The sequence below is a fragment of the Talpa occidentalis genome, unplaced genomic scaffold (assembly GCF_014898055.3).
Source record: "Talpa occidentalis isolate TD23 unplaced genomic scaffold, MPIMG_talOcc4v2.1 talOcc4.13, whole genome shotgun sequence".
In the NCBI taxonomy this organism is placed as follows: domain Eukaryota; kingdom Metazoa; phylum Chordata; class Mammalia; order Eulipotyphla; family Talpidae; genus Talpa; species Talpa occidentalis.
In genome coordinates this window covers 58399911-58423740 of record NW_023601322.1, presented here as the reverse complement: position 1 = coordinate 58423740, position 23830 = coordinate 58399911, and the positions used below count along the sequence as shown (strand labels likewise).

Below are 23830 nucleotides of genomic sequence, written 5' to 3'. Positions count from 1 at the left end.
GAAGGTAGAGTTAGAATTTGAACCCAGATCTGATTGCAAAGCAAGTGCACTTTCCCCATCACACAGGGAACAGCAGAAGGGACATGCAGCTCCCAAGGCTAAATTACTCCAGGCCCCCCAACGTAGATGCCAACAACAAAGGAGCCCTCGGGATGTCCCGGGAGGTTCTCAGATGCACGGGCAGGAACTGTACACTGCCCTGGGCCCTGCTTAGACTCATGGGGGAGCGGGGAGGCTGACCGTCGGGGGACCCAGGCCTGCACCTGACTTGCAGCACGACCTGAGCGAACCCTCCCCTCTCTGGACTCAGAGCTCCTGTCTTTGGGATGAGGACTGTGGGTTTGCTGGACTCCGTAAGTCGAGCTTTCCCAGTTACATGTCCTACCGCCTGTGGCCACATGAGGGGTGTGAATTTGGGGGAGCCCCTCCCATCTCTGCTGAGACTGGAATAGGCCCACAGTGGAGGTGTGCCCACACACAAGTGTGCACTGTTCCTGAGCTCAGCCCACTTGGGGGGTCTGAGGGTCAGAGTCTGTAGCCACAGAGAGCGGAAGGTTACGGCCCAGGACCCAGGAGTTCCATTCACAACCTGCACGCCTCTGGATGTGGAATTTGCCTCTCTTGCCTCAGTTTCCTCATTTGTAGACAGACCACACACCTGTCCCACAGAAGTGTTAGGTAAAGGGCCTGGTAATGCTCTGTAAGTGGGGGCTCTTATTATGGTCATGGTCCTGGCCCCCTCCTCCTCCCTGAGCTCCTAGCAGGGTGAGTCTTCCCAGCCAAGGGCCCCAGACTGGGTTGGGAGTCCTCCCTCCTCAGAAGGAGACGTGCTTTAAAGTGCTCCTGCCAAGCCCTCCTCCCTCTTGCCTTGGCAGTGTGAAGACAAGGCGCCGCCGGCCAAAAATATTTGTGTGGGTGGCGGAAAGTTAACTTTTCCGCCTCTCTCTTCTTTCCTGGAAACCGTGGCCACCGTCAAATACAGCAAAACAGAAGCCAGGAGAGAGGGAGGAGAGGCCCCTGCCGGGCTTCAGAAGGAGCCCTGCCCCCACACCCCCTCTTTCTGCCTCCTGCCATCTGGCCGTATGGGGGTGCATCGGATGGGACAGAGGGGGAAGGGGGCCCTCCAAGGGCTTTGAATCATGCATCCTGCAACACCAGGGCTGGCCAGACCCTCCTGCATTGTCTGACTCAACCCCACCCTTGCTCTTTGGGGTGTAGAAGTCTGCGGGCTCGGGCTCTGCACACATCTAGGTCTCTTGAATTCTGCTGGCCTTTGTGAGATTTTGAGATTCTTTGAAACTCTAATGGCAGAAATCTGGCAACAGCTGGTGAGTGAGAAAGAATTTGGACAGGAATAGGGCCCTGGAGCCATCTCTCAAGTGCCTTTGAGACTCCGATCCTGGCTGCAGAGTCAGGACCGCCTGCCCGGCCTGTCTCCTACCAGGAGTGTGAGTTAGGCCCTAAGTCACTATGCCTAACTGAGCCTCGAGGTCCTTAACCTCTGAAATGCGTACCCTCCTTGTAGTGCTATGAGGATTTATTGCAATAATTCTAAGTGTGGAACACTGCCCGGGTGTGGGTGTTCTGTATCTGAGCGCCTGCTCTTCCCCAGGCAAAGGCTGCCTCCTCGGACTGATGTCCGCGCTTGTGGTACCAGCTGCTGTTATCTTCCAGATTTTGTCACGTTTGCCTTTCGCAGGTTGCTGCTGATTTCCCTCAGACCCGACGATGCGCTTACCTTTCCCTTTGCCAGCCAGTCTCTCCTGGCCCAGCTGCAACCAAAAGCCAAGGCCTTGACCAGCCTGGGGTGGGGGTGTCTGGGCCCTGCCAGAGGGGTCTGGTGTGCAGCCTTGAGGTCAGTGCAGGGTGCAGAGTCCACAGGCTTCTGTGATTCTCAGATTCACGGCTGCCAGGTTTGCCACTGTGTGTTCTTCTTTCTGCATTTTGCAATTGGGTAACAAGATTTAGAGAGTTCACACTTGCCCAAGTTCACACAACAGTAGTGGAATCAGAACTGTTCACCAAAATCTAGGAATTCCAAGCTTTCTTCCCATGGTCATCAGCCATCGCTTCGTCTTAGATTCTCCCTGCCCACCCTGAGGGTTCTTGTCCCCCACCCTATGCTTGCACCAACAATTCTCACACTTATGTCTCCAGCCTGGAACTCTCCAGGTCCTGCATGGAGCAGACTATGCTCCTTTCCCCCGGAAACCCCCAACCTAACTCCTCTCCTTGATCCCCGGAACACCTGCTCTTTTCCATTTATTACTGATCTCTATTAACAAAATCACGCTGTCACCAGAGTAACGAACCTGGGCTGCATCCTAGACTCCTCCCTCTTCCTCCACACCCACCCTCCATCTGCCTCCCAGCCCGGCCAACTCTTCCGCCCAAATTTCTCTCGCATCTATCCCCTCCTCCATCTCTCACAGGAAGCCTCAATCCCCTCACTCCTGGAGGAACATGCTCGTTAACATATATAAATAATCCTACTATTATTACTATTGTTCTGATTCTCACTCACAGCTCCCCCACCAGATTTTAAGGCTTCGTGAGCCAAAGTACTGTATCTTTAGCCATGCCATTATCCCACTGTATCTCTAGCACCTTTAACAGTGTCTGAAACATAATAGGAGCTCAAGAAATTCTTGTGGACTGAAAGAATAGCCTGCATGCATTAAGTTTCATCCCAGAAACTGTGCTTAGTCACCTGCATGCACTTTCTCACTTAATCCCCAAGGTCACACTACCTGGGGGTACACTGGCCCCCCATTGAGGTTTCACTTCCTGCTGTTTCAAGTGCACTCTGAAAATATTACATCCAAAAGATATTTTAAGAGCTAGAGACCACATGGATATAACTTTTATTACAATAGAGTCTTATAATTGTGCTATTTTCTTAGTCATTGTTGTTAGTTTCTTACTGTGGCTGATTAATAACTTAAACCTTATCCTAGGTGGGTATGTACGCATAGGAAAAAACAATGCTATCCACCATTATAGACATCCTCTGGGGCTCTTGGAATGCATCCCATGGGCAAAGAGGGAGGGGACTGCTATATTACAGCCCCATTTTACAGATGGGGACGGCCAGGCTCAGAGAGGGCACGTGAACGCAAAGCCTGTCCCTAAAGCGCACAGTCTCCCTTGGCGCACAGCCTTCTCAGGGGGCCCCTGGCCCTGGTCTTGTGCCCGACACCCGCTATTCCTGTGATTCTTGTGGCATATGTACCTTTGATGGCATGTGAAAGAATTCCTTTTAGGCGGTGCCCAGATAAGTATTTTTAAATAGCTAGATATTTATTTAATGTGTATTGGGGGGAAGGAAATGACTTAGCACAACATACTTGTGGTTTTCCTGCAAATTATTGCTTAATGTAAGTCTAAAGAAATAGAAGTAAGTTACTTAAAGTTGATTTAAGGGAACAAATTAAGCAAATAAAGTGTCAGGTGGCATAAGGATATGACACAAATTTGGGGTGTTAAATGGCTGAAGCCTGGGACTTTCCTGGGGACATGTGGAACCTGTGCCCCAAATCCCTCTGTTCTCGGGGCCACCCTAACACCTTAGGGTATACAGGTCTCAGTAATCCAGCCTGGAGCATCCAATGAGCTGTCTCTTTTTCCCTGTGCAGATATAATCTTCACAGACCAGACACAAGCTACAAAGGAGGGTTTGGAGGCCCACCACCCTGCCCAGCCCGGGAAGGCTCTGAAGCTGGAGCTCACCTCAGCCCTGTGACTCAGCCAAGGAAGGAGCGGAGACTAGAGTTCCCACGGTGGCCCAGGAACTCTGCATCTTTGAGCAGAGGTGACACCATGTTGGGCCCCCACCTCCCACCTCCACCCCTCGGATCTAGTGAAGGCAGGCCTGCTCCCTGCGCCTTCGGGATCCCTGATGGGAGCTACAGGTGTCTGGCCCTGGAGGCTGAGGATAGTGGTGGTGAGGAGGGCCTGCTGAGTGAGGCAGGGCTCATGGACCGGGAGGAAGACAGGTTGGCCAGCAGGAGAGAGGATAACTTTGCCTGCCAAGCTACCCAAGGGGCACCACAGCTGCCCAGAGCCCTGGATGTCCAGCCACCCAGTTGCCCCAGAGAGACACAAGGGGCTCCCCAGCGTGAAGACAGGGTCATCCAGGACTGGGACCTGGTGAAGGTCCGGCAAGTGATGGTAGCCAGCCCCAGATCTGACCCCGGGTCCAAGGTTGCCCAGAAACCAGGTAAGTCATGTCCCTTTCCCCTGGACTGCCAGACTTACAGGAGACCCACAAGTCTTTAACTTGGGGCTCTTGGTCGTGTTTTCCCACAGCATGTTATCGAGCCCAGTGCCATGGGCTCGCCCAGATTAGCAGCTGGAGAGGCTGATATGTATGTATGGGTCCAGCTATGCCCCATCTAAGCCCACGCTATTCCCTGCCAAAGAGGGCATGTGAGAAGGGCAGTAGGAGAGAGGCATTTTATCATGCTATGTTTTTTAAAAAGTCCATCTCTTATGCTTGTTTGTCCTTCAATCCCTTGTGGTAACAAATGACAGTGGAGGCCCCAGCACTGATGCGGCAGGATCCCCACTTGCTCCAGATACCAATGGTCCTGGGAGACAGCACCGGGCAAAACAGCCTTGGTCACCGCCTCCATGGAGCTTTTGACGGAGAGACTAGAGCCTTTAACCAATTCAGACCTAATTTTACAAGTCAGAGAAGGGGAGAACTGAGTCCCAGAGCGAGGAAGATTCTTCTCCCCTAGCCTGTTGGTGGCTGAGCTCAACCTGTGTTCCCTCCCTTGGCCTTGATATCCAGTCAAGGCAGGGTCCATATCACCTGGGCTACAGTGGAGAACTGAGGACAGCAAGTGGGGGTGTGCAATGCATGGAAAGAAGGAAGAAACAATAATAGTTTTCTTCTACGTGGTTGGAGTCTCAGAGCAGGGTGGGAAACGCACACTGAATCACCTCCACCACGGGCCCATGGAAACACTGAAGTGGGTCCAGATGCGGAGGACATGAGCTGAGCCATGCTCAGCTGAGCGGGAGCTGCTGCCAGCAGATCCCGGGGGTACAGGGAGTGTGGGGGACACAGGCCTGGGAGGGCTTGTGCGTCAGGAAACTGAAGAAACATTTCATTTCTCTGCAGGCGTCGCTGACGCCTGGCTGGCATCTCACCAGCATCCGCCCACTCTCTTTTCTGAAATAATTCTCTCCAGGCTCTGGCCACCTCCCATGGTCACCATTCCTGCCGTGCTTGGGTCACGCAGGGAATGGAAGGGGCCTTCAATGCATCCGCGGAGGAAGGAGGGCCTGGGAGGGCCCAGCCACCTTGAACTTGGAGGTTGGCCCTCACACCAGAATCAGTCCAATGTAGGTCCCTGGGAGCCTGAAGCCCCAGGGCTGCTCCCACCTCCTCATAGACCATAGCTGGGGATCAGGAGACATGCCTGCTTGTTCTAGACCTGATGCTGACTAGCCAACCCCAGCAATTTCTTCATCTGAAAATAAAATGAAAATATGAGCCCTATCTCCCTAATAGAGCTGCTGTGAGGTTGCCATGTTCTTAGATGTGGCAGTGTTTTGGAAATTCTAGAATAATCTAGATAATTGTATGAGGGATATAGGTGATAATCTAAATGATTGTCATCAGTTTGACAATACAAGTTATTATTTGTTAAGCACTTGTGTGGTAGGTTCATTGTGCTGAGTGCTTTACCCATTTTATCTCATAACAGTCCCCGCGAGGAACAGTATCACTATGTCCATTATACAGATGAGAAGACCGAGGCTCAGAGAAGATAAGTGACTTACTTATCCCAGACTCAGGGCTGGCAAGTTGCTAAGCCACGATCCAATCACAGCCTTTTGAGTTTGGGCCTCTACTCTTAGCTGTCATTTGATTCAGAGTTATAAGGGGAAGGTGTTTGCTGACACCCTGGCGTGCAAAGGCAATGGTGGAGGGGGAGAAAGGCCCCCTCCCCCTTTAATGAATATTGATTTCTTACATGGCGCTAGGTCATTTCATAGCATCTCATTCTCCTGGATCTCACTGTAGACTTTCAAGGCAGCTATTATTCTCCCTATTTTACAGGTGAAGTGACTGAGAGTTAGAGACTTACATTGTTTGCCTAAGGTCACATTGCTGGAGCTTAAATAAGATTCTTCTTGCCTCACAATGGGGTCCACTTCTCTCTCTAATGTCCAGGCATATGGTCATCCATTTCTGTCCTGAACATTTCTAGAAACAGAGGGGGCAGGAGTGACTTCAGGAGAATGGAGTGGGCAGGGAAGACTTCTTGGAGGTAGAAGCAGGGAAGAAGCTGGGTCTCGAAGGTTAGTAGAAATCTAGGTGGTCTTGGGTCAGAGCCTACACTGGCATTTCTGCTCCTCTGGGAAAGAAGTGGCCTGAGTCCCTTGTCTCTGGAGGGAAGAGCCATGTGGAGCAGCCAGATTATTAATTAGGGCACCTTTTTAAACTTTCCCCCCATTACCAGCAGAGGATCAGAAGTGTCTTCAGATAATTCCACCTATGCTTCTTCAATTACCCCTCTCTCTCTGGGGTGTCACTGACAGTTTTAGGTATGGGTCAGCATCTTCTGCCTGGGGTTCCACTAGTCGCGGTGGGTAGTACTGGTGCCATCCCCCTAATGCCTGAATGTTAGCTGAGGAGGGCAGAACAGAGTCCCTGCCAGGTTGGAGTGTCAGGGGGTGCAGAGAGTTGAAGTGAACAGCCACCACGTCTTGCTTCTTGCCATCAGCTACTTCCAATTTGAGAGGAAACATTTGGAGAGGCAAGTGTCAGGTATGGCTCATGATCTGTTCTCAGCCAGCACTAGATGGGCCTCAGAGCCACCACTTCAGCTGTCCCACAGTCTCAGCTTGTCATAGTTAGAAGGGCTCACAAAAAGTGTTTTCAACAAGAGACTGAGAGAGATTCTGAAGAGATGGCAAGTGACCCATTGGAGGTCACACAGCATGTTGGTGGCAAAGTTAGGGCTGAAACACAGGCTTCTATCTCCCAGTTCAACTGCCAGGCACCGGGCTAAATGCTTGTATGGGTTACTTCATTTCATTCTCTAAACAACCCTATGAATTCCATACTTATTTATTTTATATACAAGGAAACTAAGGCACAAAGAATTTAAATGAGCTGTCAAGTCTCAGGCCTGTGGGTGGAGGAGCCGGATTTGAACCTTGGGAGGTATGGACCCAGGCTTTCAATCCCCCTCTGAGCTGCCTCGTCTCCATGGAGACAAGACAGCAGGCTGTGTTCTTCCACCCACCTGGGGCTGGGAAAAGGTTGTTCAGGCTCTGGGGGATGGTGGGGGATCCTGCCGAGCCATATTCCCTCCTCCTTGTATACACTGGGGACCTGGGGCCTGATCCAACCTATCATTGGCCTTTAGGATACTGGGAGTGCTACCTTCCTTCCACTTCATTTCTTGGGGCCTGGGGTAGCTAGACGATTTGAAGGTCTTTTAAACTCTGTGGTCATTGTTTCAAGTCTCTGTGGTGTGGGTGGAGATGGGGCTATCTGATGAGCCATGCCACAGGCCCAAGATAAGAGCTAATAGTGCACACTGGGCTGAGGACAAGGACCCCAGTGCTCAGGGCGGTGGGAGGGAGGGCAGAAAGAATGGGAGGCTGGGCAGGATGCCGTCCTGCCTCCTCCCCATGCCAGGTGACCGTAGTAGGAGGGTGATGGTGTCCAAGTGCTGGATGCAACAGTTCACATGTGCCTCATGTGCATACACACTCACACATCCCCAAACACTCTCTGTTCTTGTGCAGTGACCGGTGTGTGCACGTGCATACCTGCATGCAGGCACACACATGTCCTTAACACAACCACACATCTGTGCATGGGATATACACTGGCACACACTTCCCACAGAACCCCATCCATGTGTGACAAACTTTCACGTGTGGATGGATATCATATTTGCACACAGCTGCAGTCCGCCTGAAAACATACAAGCTCACATGCAGGTTTAAAAGCAGTTCTTTTCTCCATGCTCTCTTGCTTGCACACATACACTGAAATATCCCTTGCATGCACATTCCCCCCGACAGGCATATCCACTCTTGCACACCCACCATCACACACCTACGTACAGTGCCAACCACTTTCTGTCCTCCTTCCTTTCCTTTTCCCGGCTCTTTCCCTTTCATACCCACCCACGCAGTCATCCAAGCCTCTCTCTCTCCCACACAGTTTATTTTCTGGTTTCCCACATGGGCTGTGGCCACATTCACAGCACATGTACTCTCAGGGCAGGCAACACCCTGCCTGATGCCGCCTCCCCCCAGACCCCCACTGTGGCTCTCACATCTACCTGGGGCAGCTCTGCCATCAAAGGAATTCTCCTCCGCAGCCCATGAGGCCCTGCCAAGGGATGGGAGGGGCTGTCTGACCTCCTGCTGAGCCCACCCAAGGGGGAAAGGGCTGCTCCTCAACCCAGGCTACCTGCCCCTCGCTTCTCTGAGCCTCATGGGGTGGGCTTACATCAGCACATTTCTAATTCCTTTAGCAGAAATCTAAACACAGAATCTTGCTATCAAGATGAAAGTGGAACCACCCTGGTGGAAGGGTGGGGCACTTGGAACCCAGGGAAATTTGGGTGAAAACACAGGCTGGTATTTTTTCCAAATGTGGTTTTGTTACCACATTCTTGGGAAAATGAAGGTTGCTTGATAGAGTCCTGTTTCCAAGCCCACCACCTGCCCTGGCCCCCACCCCCCCAGCCCCAAAGGTGGGAGTGTCCACTTTGAAGAGCATCCTCATATGACTCTGGTGCTCGGTGTCTCTCCTGAGCTCAATCCAAACGGCACTGAGTTGCACGGGCCACTGAAGCCCAAGGGACCATCACTGCCCTGTTGCTGGCCCACGCCTTCAGTCGGGGGTAATGCCCGCCTGCCCTGGAGGTGGCCCCTCTCTTCAGCCGGGTTTGTCTAAGCGCTACCCAGGTTGACAGCTACTCCAGGCAACGAGACTGAGAACAGGGAGAGCTGGGCTGAGAGGGTGTACTTGCTGCACGTGGGTCTGCAAGGAAACAGGTGGGGAGGTGGTGTCAGTTATGGGGGTGGCAGCACAAAGACGTGGGGGGTGCCGTGGGCGGGACAGCGGGGGGAGACCGCAGGCCGCGCCCGGGGGGAGGGCGCGCCCCTCCGAGGGTAGGCGGGGCGGCGGGTGGGCGGCGCTAGGGCCCCGGGGAGCGGCTGCAGAAGCGCTGCCCGCCCGCCCGGCGCGGCCCGCTAGGCGCTGAGGGTGGAGGTTGCGGCGCGCGGGGGACTCCGCGCGGGCCCGGGGGGCGGCCGTCTGGGGCGGGGCGCGCTGACGGAGGCGGCCAGGTGCGCTGAGGCGGTGGCGCCAGTGAACTCCGCGGCGGGGAGCGGCGGCTGGAGGTGAGTCGGGGGCTCTGGCTCCGAGGGGTGCGGGCGTTCCGCGAGCCTCGCCACTCCCCGCCGGTGCGGCTCCGACGTCGCCCAGGTGGAGTGGCACATCGGGCTTCCAGCCCCCGCACTCGGGGCGACCCGGTCGCTGCCACCCTCTGGGCCTCAGTTTCCCCATTTGCGCGGTGAGGGGGTGGGAGAAATCAGAAGCAACTCCGGGCGCCGAACGCCCCGACGCGGGGAAGCTGCTCTCTGGGGCTGTGTGTGGGGTCTCCACCTGTCCAGCCCCAACCCTCAGGCATATTCGGGGGCTGAGCAACCCCTGATTCTTGGGTGGACACCCTCCACAGGGCTGCGCCCCCACACTCCTCTGGGAAAGCTCGTACAGGCTCGACCCGGGAACATCAGGTCTGGCTCGGCGGGGACTGACCACTCGCGCGCCTGCGGGCGCAGGAACGTAGTGTACTGGGTCCGGCCCTCACCCCTCGCCGCGGGCGGGGTGCCAGAGGCCGGCAGTGCGGGCGCCGGGAGGACACCCACTCTTAAGACCCAACACCTCCCACCCAAGTCTTACCTGGTGACACCGAGGCCTTTCCTGAGCGCTACCAGGGAGAAGGAACGGTGCTAAGGGCTCCACATCATATTCACGCAAGGCGCCTAAGATGGTCCCGTTTGCCAAGTTTAGGAAGGAGGCCCCAGAACCCCTGTGCTGTAGGTTCAGGGACCTCCCCATCCAGTGTCTCACAGATCATTTTGAAGAATCTGGGGGAAAGGCTCTCTCTCCTCCCTGGCCCTACCCAGAGTATGGGCTTATTCCAGATTTGCACCGGGAGCTCCCCCTGTCCCATGTCTGGCTCATCTGCAAGGGACAGGAGCTGAGTGGGGCAGCAGCATGTCGCACTACCTACCCTGTCCTGAGTGGCAGGTGGCACCAGTGACCCCAGAGAAAACACTGCTTTGAAGCAGCAGTACTGGTGGTGTTAGGGGGAAAAGGATGTCGCTGCTCTATAACAGTGAGATCTGTGGGGCAGTCAGACGGTGCCCGAACCCCTGCCATGTTGCAAGTGTGGGGTAGGATAGGATGTGGATCAAGGCGCCCAGGGAATGGAAACCTTGCTGGGGCAGCTTGTCTGTCACCACCCCCAGGCATGGCCCCCTGGTGTGTTGTGGGGCAGAGCCACAAACTGAAACTGATGATCTCCTCAGCTACTTACCATATTATTTCAAGCTGTGGGAGGGGTCTCCTCAAGGCAGAAGAAAATGTACTTTCCTTAGGGGTCCCCTCCCATTGTTGCCATAAGAAATAAGTTGTTTCCTTCTCCTCTTTGCTCCTCGATCCCCCTGTTGTGAGGGGATGGACAAGGGTCATTCTAGTTTGATACTCAGAGAACTTCCCTAAGGTAAATTGTTTGCTGCTGAGCTATCTTGGCCCCCCACTCTTCAGGCCAGAGGCCAGCTCTCCTCCACCCCAGGCAGCACTGGAATTAAACTGGAATTAAATTCCAACTGTGGTTGGAAACAGCATTTACCTGATAAAATAATGCCTTTAACTTCTTCCCTAATGGTGACAAAAAGAGAAATAGGCCTGTGGCGTTCAGGTACCTGGCTCCCAGTGGATCCTTAGCCTCTTCAGTCAACATTTTACCTTATGCCCCCATTTTATAGTTGGGAAAACTGAGGCTGAGTAGGGAAAGAGATATTTGCCTGGGGCAGTTCTGTGAATAGAAGAAGCAGGGCCTTCTTTTTTTTAGGAAGGGGAAGGTCCTGGATAAATGGGAGGGGCCCAAGTAGTGGAGAGAGAAGTAAGGAAGAGTCTCCTCTCCATCTCATCTCCACCCGGGGCCTTGCCCCCACTCCATGTCGACATTCATCTTCTGAGCCCACTGCCCAGCTCTGGGAAGTGGGCTGGGCTGGGGTCAGCACTCTCCACCTGCCCATCTGACTTCCCCCAAGGCCTCGGGGCCTGGGCCGGGAGGTACCTTTTCCTCCAGGCAGCTCCCAGGCTTCCAGACATGAGCTCATCCGAGCTGCTGGTGCCAGGAAGGGAGGGACTGGGGGAAGCAGGCAGGGCTGCCCAGATTGGGGCACAGCGGCCCCTGGGGAAGTGGAGGGGCACTGTTGTCAGGTCATGCAGGCTCTAGCCTTCATTGTGCTGTGGTGATAGGGCGGAGATAAGCCAGCAGAGGGTCAGTTGGGGTGGGTTAGGGGCAGGCCAAGTGCCCTGGGTTGCAGTGCAAAGATCTAGATGCCAGGCTGACAGTGCTGCTTGCTTGCTGTGTGACCTTGGGCAAATCCCTTATTCTGCATGGACTTCAGTGTCCCTGGCTAGTAAGGGGGTATGGAAGGCCCTGAGATGCTGAGGTTACAGTAATGAGCAAGATAGACAGATGAGTGCCTGCCCTCAAGGAGCTTGCATTGTATTTGGGGAGATAGACAAGAAAAAAGAGAAAGAAATATGTTAACAAGTGATATTTTAAAAAGATCATGCTCCTAAGGTGGGGAGTAATTGGAGAGGTGATATTGTGTCGGTGGTCAGGGAAGGCCTCTATTTGGAGTGATCACAGTCAAATTCATAGTGAAAAGTTGTGTGTCCGGAGCAAGGGTCTGGAAGAATCTGAGAGGTCTGGGAGGGATTTGGGTCAGAGGATGGTAAATGGTCTAAACTAGGAGCTGGGGATGGAGGATGGGGAAGCCGTGGCTGTAGGTCATGAAAATGTCTTCACCCCTCAGGGCTTCAGGCTGTAGACCCAAAGGAATCCAGTGTGGGCGTGAGCTCAGAGTCCTTTGTGAACTGTCCCTGGACTCTGGGGCCCAGTCACTACCAGAGTGGCCGGAGGAGGAGTCAGCGCAGGGACAACCTCGCGCCCTGTAATTCCAGAGGCTTACAAAAGTCCTCTCTCTCGGGAGTGAAATCTTTACCAACTGGCCACTGCCTGAAATTCCACCATCCTAGCTTCATCTTTTCCACTTGGTGAGCCTGATAGTACAGTGCTGTGTTGACCCTACCCACCCAACCAGCCATGCAGGGCTGCTGTAGGAGCAAAATCAGTCTTTGCCTGGGCTAATCTGCTTTCTAGGCAGCCAATACATAGATTCTGAGGTCGGACCCCAGGCTCTCCTCCTGCTAGCTGGGAGATCTTGAGGTGTTACGATACCTCTGGAGGCTTTTGTTTCCCCATCTGTAAAACAGAAACAATAACAGACTCTATCTTGTATTGTTGTTCTGAAAATGAAATGAGATGAGGTTAAATGCTAAAAAAAATCACTATTACTTATTAATAGCACTGTCATGTTTTGATCAGATGGACACTCACTCAAGACTCATCATATTTTGGTATAAACTACTTGCTGATGTTTGGCCAGGAACAGGTTTCGATGGTGGGAGGATGGGCACGAGCACTGTAGAAAGATCTAGACTGGTCTAGGGCAAATCCTTTGCTTCCGTGGGCTCAGGCTTTAGTTCTGGGCTTCTGTGAAATGGGCTAGGAAGGACAGGAGGGGGTCATGGTTGTGAAAGATCTCAGAAGACATCAAAAATGTGGGGTCAGCAGAAGGGGCTGGATCAGGAAGGAGCAGGCCTGTTATGAACCCTACAGACAGGCCAGTTATGAGACCCCAACATCTAATCCTCTGGACTAAAATCTCTTGGAAACTACGAGGGTTCAATAGATAAAAGCCAGAGTTCTTAAAAAACAGATAATGTTTATGTTTACTTACTATGTGCCAGTGGTGTTCCAAGTTCTTTACTTGTAAACAATTCTAGGAGGTCAGTATTGTTATTTTCAACCTTTTCCAGATAGGAAACCAGCACAGAGAGGTAAGGTGAGTTTTCCATGGTTGCACAGCTGGTAAGTAGCCAGATGCAAACCCAGGCAGTCTGACCCCAAAGCCTGTGTGTGTAACTACTGCACAAGTCTCTTTCGCTCTCCTGGAGGGGTGGAGCAGCGGAGGGGCCAAGATTGTGCCATATTCCTCTTTGAGCCTTGTCATCTCTGTCCCTTAGGCCCTGGAAGGAGGATCCTCACTGAGTCTGGGGCCGGGGACTCGGAGGTCAGCCCTCGAGCAGCTCAGTCTCTTCTCTTCCCCTCCCCCCATCCCTGGGAGCAGGTCAGGGAGGATCAAGTGTGCCCTGGGAGAGCTGTGGGCACGGGGGCTCTTGCCAGGGCCTGATGAATGGGCATCATCAGGTCATGGAGCTTGTTGCGCCGATCCCAAGGCCTGAGTTGTAATGGACTCCCACAGAGGTTGGCGTGCCTCCCATCGCGGTACAGATGGGGGAAACCGAGGTCAAAGAGTTCAGGGACCTGCTCAAGGTCACACAGGTAGGAGGTCCCTTCCTTCCTGGACCTCTGGTCCTGCCTCCCGCTTTGTACTTAAGGGCTCCATCTCAGTTGGGAAGCCTCCCACTGATCCCCATGGTGACCCACATTCCCGATATGGGACCCTTTGGGAGGGCACATGGAGTTGGGGGATGGGAAGGGTGCTGATTAAAAAATAGACTGTCACATGCATGAGACAAGCATGCCACCACCCAGCCTGTGCCAGTTGGCTCCCTGTGCCTGGCTGCCAGGCCCTGATCAGGGCTTCTGCTGGGGCCCCCACCCATCCTCCCCTGGCTCTGGGCCTGAGGCCGAATCCTACCCAGCCACTCTCTCTTCTCCCCACTCCACACCCACCTCGTCCAGAGGGATGGTGCCCCCATGGAGCCTGAAGCTCAGTTGTTGGCTTCAAGCTGTGCCTGGGTCCTGGCATCACCAGACTGACTGTGTGCCCTTGCATGCGGCTCCTTCCATCCCTGGGCCTCGAACATGGACAGAGTAATGCTCCTTTCAGAGAGCCTTTGCCAAGTTCCATCTGGTTTTAACCCGACAAACAGAGCTGGAGATGCCATTTCAGAGAGCGTGTGCCCACAAAGGACAGAGAGTTGCACCCTGCAGGCCCCAGCTCCCTAGGTGAGTGAGGTCACAGCACCAAGGAGGAAGCAGGCATTGCAGTAGTGATGTGAGCAGTGATTCCTTCATTCAGTCAGTAACTGTGTTTTGAGCCTCAGGCCTGGCCTTGGCCAGGGGGAAGTGACATAGCAGAGATGACAGCCAAGGTCCCTGCCCGATGGGGGCTGCATACCACAGGGCAGTGCAGACTGACGTCAAGGCAAATAATGATGAATTATAACTCTGAGAGTCTGAAGGAGAGGCAGAGGGTGCTATGGCAAAGGAATGTGACCTCCCAGGGCAGGCGGGCCCTCCCTGAGACCTGTAAACAGATGTAGAGGATGAGAAGTTTGGTCAGAAAGGGGCAACTGAGGGGGTGAGGGGAGAAAGTGTTCTAAGGAAAAGCATTAGCCTGTGCAAAGGCCCTGGGGTAAGACATGCTTGGCCCGGTCTGAGCAATTGGAGGAGGTTTGGAGTGTAGGGAGGGCGAGGCACCATGAGGGGCTGCAGTGAGGGGTTGTAGGCAATGGAATCCAGCCTGCCTGGTCTAGAGCCTGTGAAGGAATCTGAGGTTGATCCTAGGAGGGAGGTGCAGGTCCTAGTGCTGGTCTGGTAGGCACATCTGGCCTCCTCTTTTCTTCTGCTCTGACCCAAGGGCCCTCTGCCCTCCTTTGGCCACCTCATGATTGATTGAGGTCTTTTCTGTTCCCTGGATCTTGTTTACACTTTATTTTTATTGCTTTGCTTTTATTTTTTTTTAAATATTTTTTAACTGAATTAACTGACATAACATTCTACAAGTTTCAGGTGTACATTGTGATTTATTAACATACGTTTATACTATGTCACAAAGCTCATCGATGGAAGACCCATTCCACCCTTCACTGTTCAATTGACCCCTGTCACCCGATTTTTCCATCCTTTCCCACCTCCCCTTCTTGGTTACCACCGATTTGCTCTTATAGTCTTAAAGTTTATTTTTGCTATATTTAGTTCATTTGTTCATTTTGTTTTTCTACCACATATAAGTGAAATCATTCTGTGTTTATCTTTTTCTATCTGACTTATTTCACCAAGCATAATGCCTTCTAGGTCCATCCATGTTGTAAATGGCAGGGTTTCATCTTTGTTATGGCTGAGTAGTATTGCCTTGTGTATATCTATCACAGCTTCCTTATCCAGTCATCCACCAATGAGCGCACAGGTGGTTTCCAACTCTTGGTTATCATGAATGATGCTGCATTGAACCTGGGGGTGCAGATAATCTCTTCTAATTAGTGTTTTTATTATTTTTTAGATAAATACCCAGAAGTGAGATCACTTTGCATTTTAATGGAAACCTGGTGTATCCTGCCTTCTGGGAGGTTCTGGTGGTCTATCAGCAAATGTGACCTGGTGAGGGGATGCTCAGGAGGTAGCAGTCACCTGAGCTGAAATGCCCCTGTTCTGGTGAATCCGTATTTCTTTTTATTCCTTGTGGGAGCCTGTGGGTTCAGCTTTTGGCGGAATGAAAGCCTGCCCCTGGGCTTTTGAGCCCAGAACCCCCCCAGGGTTGAGCCCCACAAGGAGTCACAAGGCCTGTGCACTAAGTCCCTCTCTGCTCTATGCCCTGGGGCATCTCTCTCCCCTCTCTGGGCTTCCGTGCCTGTCTGTGTTAAAGGGCAATTCTCAAGATTTGCTCTACTCTCAACATATAGCCCACGGGCGCAATCTCAGTATCACCCTGCAGCTTCTGGGAAATGCAGAGTCTCAGGCTCCACCCTAGACCTCATGACTCTGATCTGTATTTTAACATCCTTGAGCAATTACATTAAATGTGTGAGAAGACTATTCTAGGTCAGTAATTTTTAAACTTAAAACAATTTTTTTTTTAATTAAAAGCTGAAGAATCATCCTCTCTCTAGTTTTACATACGAAACACACAAAAGGGCAAGTGCCCGCTCTGTAATTATTCATCACATGAATAGGGGAGGGGTGAGGGGGTGGGCTGGAGGCACAGGCTTTGTTAGGATGGCATCAGAAGGGAGGAGGAAAAGACAAACTTGTCCTTTATTCCTTGAGAGCTCCTGCTTAGGTGCCTCTTGCAGCGCAGACTCCCAGGGTCGTCTGTCTTATGGGTTGGAAAGGTGGGCTTGGAGGGAGGGCACAGCCCAGTGATGTCTTTTCTTGCTTGTCCCACCTTGGTGGCCTGCTATCTGCCCTGCAGATCCCTGACAGGATGGCGGTGCTATTCTTAGCATGGTAGGGTGATGAGGAGAGAACACACTGGCACATTACTTATGTCAGAGCCTAGGATTACACTCAGGGCTGCTGGGTGGCCAGCCTCCCCGTGAGGCAGACAGGAGGGCACTTCCTGGGACCAACCGCCCATCCCTTCCAGCCTTGACCATCCCTGCTCTGTGCCTCCAGCCCACAAGCTGGGATGTGAGTGACAAAAGACAAGAGTTAGCTAGGAAGAGGAGGGCTTTGCTTTGGTGATTCATTTCTTCATTCTCACGTATTTGTTAGAACTTATTACTTGTGCTAGACATAGGTGCCTGCCACAGGGGACGGGATTCCTGCCTTGAGGGAGCTCATGCTTTAGCTGGCAAGTTCATGGTGCTATCATCTCAAGGTGCGGGGCTGGCAGGTACTTTGCATCAGGAATTAGGAGATCCCTTAGTAGAAAGGGAAACTGAGGCTCAGCATCTACAGGGCTTGCTGAAGCTAGTGATCAGCTCACCTGGGATCTGAACTGAGGTTGCTGAGAGCAGAACTACGACTTCAGATCAAATGTGGCACGTGGCCGTAGGGCTTTGCCCTCATTGCCCTGCCCAGGGAGGGGGGCCCTAGGGCTGGAAGGAAATAGACCAGTTGAGGTTGTTCCACTCTTGGTCAACCCAACTTATTGAAGTCGTGTGCTCAGAGTTTTTGTGACCTCGGGTGGAAGGACAGGTACAGTGTGGGCTGGGTCAGAACCACATGGGATGAGATCAGGCCCCTCGGGACACATCTCATGAGGCTGAGCTTAGTCGCTGGCTGGAAGCCAGATACCTTGGCCCATCCTCACTTCCTTTTTCTGTAAGATAGTGTGACGATCTCTGCTCTGCTCATCTCTCATGGATACAAAGGAAAACTGAAAAGGTCATGCATATTCACGTCGTGGTATATATTCCTGTACTTAATTGTGATGTATATTAGTGTATAAATGTATCTATTTTCTTTTTTTTAAAGATTTTATTCATTTATACAAAAGCTGGGGTACAGGTGTACCCCAGAGGTGCGGGAGGGTAGAGGATTCACCAGAGAAAGCGTGGAGCAAAACAGGCAGACAGACGGACTGACCGAATGCACTGCTAGGGGAGAAGCGGGCTGGACAGGAGAGGTCTGCCGCGCCATGTGGGTATCACCCTGGCCGGCCGGGAATTGAACCCCCATGCAGCAGAGGCTGCAGACAGCTTCACAGCTCTGCGCTCAACCTGCTGCGCCACTGGGGAGGCCCTATATCTATTTTCTTAAGTGGATTTTTGTTAACATTATGGGGGCTTCCACAAGCCAGACCACATTCTGAGCATTTTAAACGCATTTATAAAATCATGGGCCCTAAAGCCCAATGGGTCCCAGCCGGGCCACTCAGAATCCCCAGGGAGGGAGACTGTTAATGTACATTTCTGTGGTCCCACTCGGGGGCAAGGCCCAGGAGACTGGGTATTGGACACCCTTCCTCTTGATGGTTTGCATTTTGGGTCAAAGAGGAGACAGGACTTGCTGGAGGCCTCTTGGCAATTGGAGAAGAGATGGAGACTAAACCCAGGCCTTCAACTTCCGGCCTGGCCCTTTCTCCCTGCTCTTCAGTTGCCCCCACCCTGAGCACCATAAAAGGATGAAAAGTCCAGAGTACAGATGACCGTGATGAGCCAGGTGCTGGTGGTGGCTGGTGACTCCCACAGTGCAGGGCCAATAACACATGCCTGTCCTGTATGTTTATTGCAGTAGAGGTAGAAAAGGGGACACTCTCCACAGCAACATGATCCCCTGGGACATCTGAGTATTGGGTGGCAGCCTTTAATGTGCCCCTGGAAAGGGAAACCACGACAGAAGTGCAGAGAGGCTGGAGCAGTGACCTTGAAACCACCCCATCGGTTCACTTACCACTCTCAAGTGGCCCCCCCTTCCAGCAGGGGTTGTCTGGTAACTGCCTGCCTGCGGACTGGGTAGGTTGGTAGAAGGGAGACTGATGCATATGCCTTCCCGAGGGGCATGTAGCTGCTGCCTCTGCATCTATGCCGTCTGCCACCCAAGGACTTGTGCGTCTGCACGTGCGGATGCTCCGTGTGGGCACGCTGGTGTGGGGGCTCTGCTGACTGTGGGCGCTTGAGCAGTCCTGCTCACACTCTCCTTCGTGAGGTGCAGGCGTGAAGCGAGCAGCGCCTCTGTGTGTGGGCATGTGTGGGGGAGGACCTGCTGCTGCCATCCTAGGGACCCCCAGCATCAGGAAACTGTTGAGATACACGCACCTTGCGGTGCGTGTGTGCTTGTGCATGTGCACACACATACACAAATCATTGCAATGTAGTGGGATCCTTGAGATCCCAAGGAGCAGAGGTAGAAGGGCCATTAAGAACTTTATTTGTGTCCAGCCTCTAAATTATGGGCCCCATCTTCAAATCTACCTGGTGCAAGCTAGCCTCAGGACCATAGCACTGGCTGTTCCCTAAACACGTACATGCCTTTCACTGGGTTGCCTTCTTCAGTTCTTTACCACTCTTCACCGTGTACGTCTCTTGTGCTTCTCTTGTCTCTACTTAATTTGACTTAACCCGTGTATTTCCTCACGTGCTAACCTTGCTCTCTTAAGAGAATGCAAGTGGGATTTTTGCCTGTTTCTTTTTGCGCCCGTGAACGGCGCCTCGCCCTCAATTGGCGTGCAATAACACGGTTGAATGTGTGGGTCCACGCACCATCTATACTTACTTATTTTCTATAAATTTGTTATGAAAATAACAATTTTATTTATTTATTTATTTTTTATTTTTTTGAAATACCCACTTTTAACCTCTCCCTTTCACAGGTGTGGTGTGCTTATTACACTCCTTTTCAAATACACATTTGAAATTTACAGAACTATTAAGAGTTTAACCCTCAGGGTATCACATGCTGGGAATCACAGTCCAGTGTAGGCCCTTCTGTGGACACATGGATAGAAAAATTGAAGCCCAGAGAAGGTCGGAAGCTAGTCCAGTGCCTCACCCATGTACACCCTGGAACCAACTCTCCTGACTTCTAGTCTTCTTCTTCTTCTTCTTTTTTTTTTTTTGGAGGTGGGCAGTTTGAGGGATAAGGGGAGGGCAGGGCTGGATGATTCAGCCGCTTGTCCAGACGGAGGAGAGCCAGACGTGCCTGGTAACTGGTGAATGGCATGGGGGCGTGGCAGGGTCAGCAGCCACCCACGTATCCAGAGTCACGGTGCCCGCCTGGCTGCAGGGCTGTGTGCCCAGCTCTGGAAGCCAGCATGAGCTACACCTTTCTTCCCAAGCGCCTTGGACCTGGGGCTGCTCCAGCCTGGCTCTCACATCTGATCAGAGGTAGATCTGGGATTCAGACCCAGTTCTCCGCTACAGCACATTGGCTAGGGGCTGCCTGTCAGCGGCTGCTGACATGAGGCACAAGGGGCATGGGGGTAAAGCGGAAGCTGGGCTGTTCCGATTATGAGTGGACTGGAGAGCAAGAAGCGACCCAACGCTGGGGAAGGGAGGCAGGGAGAGCCTGGCCTGGAACAGTGATGCAGAGGCGGCTTTGTGTAAAAGGCGGAAGTTCAGCCCCCTCAGGCATCCTGCACAAGCTGTAGAAATGGTTTCTGCATCTCATTTCTGGCAGCAGTGACTCTACAAAGCAGGTATTATCATCCTTGTTTTCCTGATGAGGAAGTTGAGACTCAGAGAGGTGAAGTGATTTTACTACAGGAAACCCAGCAAGCTGCACAGGCACCATGTTGAGTAGGTTCTGGGAGGGAGCATGCCCCCTGCTTGCATCTGGTGGAGGAGGGCTGGCTAGGGGAGGACAGGGGCCTGTGGATGTGGGAGCAGGCTGGGGTGGAGAGGGTAGGCTGCTCACTGGCCAAATGACTTGGCAAATCACAAAACTTTTCTGAGCTTCAGTTTCCTCATCTATAAAATGGGAATAACAGTACTCTCAGTTCGCAGCTTAGGGAGGTAAGATAAAATCACAGTAACACATTGACGATACGTGCACCAAAGGCCTGGAACGTAAGCAGCAGTCAACAGCTCAGTAAATAGCAGTGTGAGTCATGCAAGGCAAGCTTGCCCGGTGGCCACCTGCCCTGACCCGGGACTCCGGTGCCCTGCTCACACATGTGAGGCAGCCAGGACCCTAAGATGGTCAGCGCTGCCTAGGCAAATGCTGGTGGGGTGGGGGCTGCTGAGGGTGCCCCCTGGGGGCAAGCAGGAGGCCGCAGTCTCAGCCCAGGGTGGCACCGGGCATGCGGCCTCCCCAGCCATTTCCCTTGCACAGTGACACCAGCGTGCTTGGCTGTGGTTATCATTCCTACTGCGTTTTTTCTCCTGGGTTATTTATTTTTCTGAAAGGAAGGAATGTGGGGAATTTACCACAGGGTGCTGGGCTTCACGTTCGGAGGCACTATGGCCTCTTCTATAAGAGGGAAGTGGCCAAGACAGATGACTGAGGGGAAAAAGGGGTGAAGAAAAGAGCCAGACTGAATCTGGGGCCCAGGGCAGTGGAGCACTTATATAACCCACCCAAAACCCGGAGGCAGATGTCACTGCTCTTCTGGTCTGAGGGCGTGGGCCTTGTTATATGCATAGCTCCAGGGAAACTCCACCTGAATCACCCTGAGTCTCTGGGCAAGCCCCAGGGGAGTGTTCCTCTTCAAAGCTGCCTTCCTCTTCAGGTCTTGATTTGGAGTGTGCATGGGGTGGGAGTAGAGTGGGGATTGCCTTGACCCTTCCAGACTCTGCTGAACCATTCTGTGCTGGAATGCATCTCCATCTTTCAAGATCTGTGTCATATGCCACCCCCACCAGGAAGTCTTCCTGAATTGCTTCATCCTAATTCAGCTCTCTCTTGGGTTCTGTATTGTCCCAGCACTTAAGTCTAATGATTGGGGTGTTCACCTCCCTCACCATCTATAAGCTGGCTGTTCTTGCCTCTTCTTTCCCCCTTACCCTAGTAGCCACCCTCTAGATCTCCGATCTAGGCTCTAGGTGAATCTAGAATTCAGATCCAGGGATGAATGGTGGAGCAGAAAGTGAAGGTGGATTTGGATTGTGGGTGTGCTCATTCTTCATCTGTCTTTAGTTAACATTTACTGAATCCCTCGCAGGTGATGACCACTGCTGAGAGAGGATGGAGACCAACTCTGTAGGTTGGTACAGGGCCATGTGAAGTGCCCAGAGTGCCAGGCCCTGGGTTGGGTACTGGGACCCAAGGATGACCCAGGCCCAGCCCTGCCTCCAGCACAGGCACAGTTTAGGAGAAGCCATCTCTCCCCTGCCCTGACTCGCCAGCTCTTTGTCTCCTGGATTACATGCTTTTACTTTCTGGAAATCCAGGGTGTGACTGTCTTTCTGTACTCCCCAGGCTTCCAAGGCTAGTGGGGGATGGAGGCTGATACAGCAGAGGGCTTGGTGGCAGGCCTGGTTCACCAGGGCTGGGCTGAAAGTAGAGTGCCTGGAACTGAGCTTGGCTCTCTGAACTGGCCCCTTCCAGATTGCTGTGAACCTGGGGCTGAGCCTGTCTCTCTTTGGTTACCACTTCCAAGTCACTGAAGATCTTCTGACCCTATCTTAGTGATTAGGCCAATAGAGCAGGCAGGAGGGAGGTGGTGCTCCTGGTTTCCGGCAGAGAAGACCCCGCATCTGGGCCCTGCTCAGCCAGCAGTGAGCAGTACTTGTGATCTGTGGGCTACTGCCAGCCTGCTGACTTGGGAGCCCCCCTCTTAGTTTCCCCCCACCCATCCACCTTGCCCTCCCCGGTCTCAGTCTACTGCCAGCAGGGAGATACCAGGAGTGAGGCCTGGCCAGCCTCTTTCACAGAGGCCTTAGTTTCTTCATTCTCTACTTGCTCTGTGGTCCCTTAGCAAAGCTGATCAGGGGAGGAGCATTGGTCTAAGAGTCTGGATTGATTGAAGAGGGCTTCCTGGAGGAAGCAACAGTTGGGCTGGACCTGGAAGAATGGGCAGAGTATTTCAGAAGGAGGTGCTTAGGCTTGATTGGGGCCCATCCTGCTCCATCCCCACACTGCCCCTGGCCCCCTTGCAGGCTGAGACCTGGGGAGTTGCTAATTTTCTGGGTGTCATTTTCCTCAACAGTAACATGGAGGTAAGGGGGCCTCCCTGATGAGATGTGTAAGGATTTAATGAGAAAATGCACATCAGAACCTTAGCTCGGTAGCATCCGATGCACCCCACGTCACTGCTGTCAGCTTCCCCGACTTCATTGTTGTTCCGTAGGCCTCAGTGGAGGCCTCTGTTCTGTAGGCCTCTGTAGGCCTCTGTGGGGGACAGAGGGGGCAGAAATGAAGCATTCTTTCGCAACCTGGAGGGGGAGGGGGATAAGACCGAGACCCTGGTTGCTGTGAGGCAAGGAGGTGGAAGGAGGCAGCATGGCAGGAGGCCCATGTGACCAGCCCTGGACTGGGCACTGGCCACCCTGGGCCTGAACCCTGACTCTTCCTCTAACTAGTGTTGCTGCCCTGAGCAAGTCACTGCAGCCCTCTGGGCTCATCTCTTTTCCAACATGGAGACAAGGGTGCTGCTGGCCTCGTGGGTTACTGGGAGCAGGGGCTGGGTATGGTGAGCACACCCTGCAGGTGTGTTCTAGGGTGAATAATAAGTGAGGTGGTGCAGGCTGCGCACAGGTGGACCTGGGGAGGCTTTTGGGGGCTGTTATTGAAGTAGCATGTAATACACGGGCTCTGGGGGGTGGGTCTGTGCACACCCCACAGGGAGGGGAGAACTCAAAAGACAGGTGAGATAACCACAAGCTACCGGGCTCCCTCTGTCCATGCTGAGGGCACAGAGAGCAGGCTCTCAGGCTCTCAGGTGGCCCCGGTGCCAGGGGCCCCAGAGGGTGGGTGAGGACTCACTGCTTGATCCTGTATGTCCTGGGGAGGCAGGAGAGAGACTCCAGTGGAGCCAGGCGGGAGGAAGATGAATCTGGCAGTTCAGGGCGGGTAGATTGGCGGGGGAGACGCTGGGGGTGGAAAGGCCATTTAAAAGGCTGTTGCAAAATCGGTTTTCCTGATAAAGAGCTGGGCTGAGTCATCCGTGGAGGAGAGAAGTCACATCTAGCTCTCTGCGTTGCCATCGATGTTGGATTTTCCTCTTTGTCAGAGAGGCAATTGGCTGCCTTTTCTGGAGGCTTTGAGAACTGAGGCCGGCTCAGCATCCACGGGGAGCTGGGTTGCAGAGAGGACCCAGCCAGAGTGAGTAAGATGAGCAGTTGGAGGTGACTTTGCGGTTTCAGAGTGTGTGTCTTAGGGCTTGTGGTATCCCTTTCTGGTCTCAG

The 23830-nt window shown here is 53.0% G+C and overlaps 1 protein-coding gene across 6 annotated transcripts in view; it reads left to right on the top strand.

The window, feature by feature from the left end:
• Positions 1 to 23830, top strand: part of SYNPO (synaptopodin) — a 53795-nt gene that overhangs the window by 14677 nt on the left and 15288 nt on the right. For 3 of the 6 annotated variants that reach the window (XM_054694258.1, XM_037508928.2, XM_037508926.2), the window contains exon 2: positions 3636 to 4219. In XM_054694258.1, coding sequence (XP_054550233.1) covers positions 3820 to 4219 — 400 coding nt within the window. In that variant the 5' untranslated portion in view covers positions 3636 to 3819. Of the gene's footprint in view, positions 1 to 773; positions 1329 to 3635; positions 4220 to 9369; positions 9388 to 23689; positions 23748 to 23830 lie in introns of those variants that run through there. The other 3 variants (XM_037508927.2, XM_037508930.2, XM_037508929.2) reach the window with 3 other exon arrangements.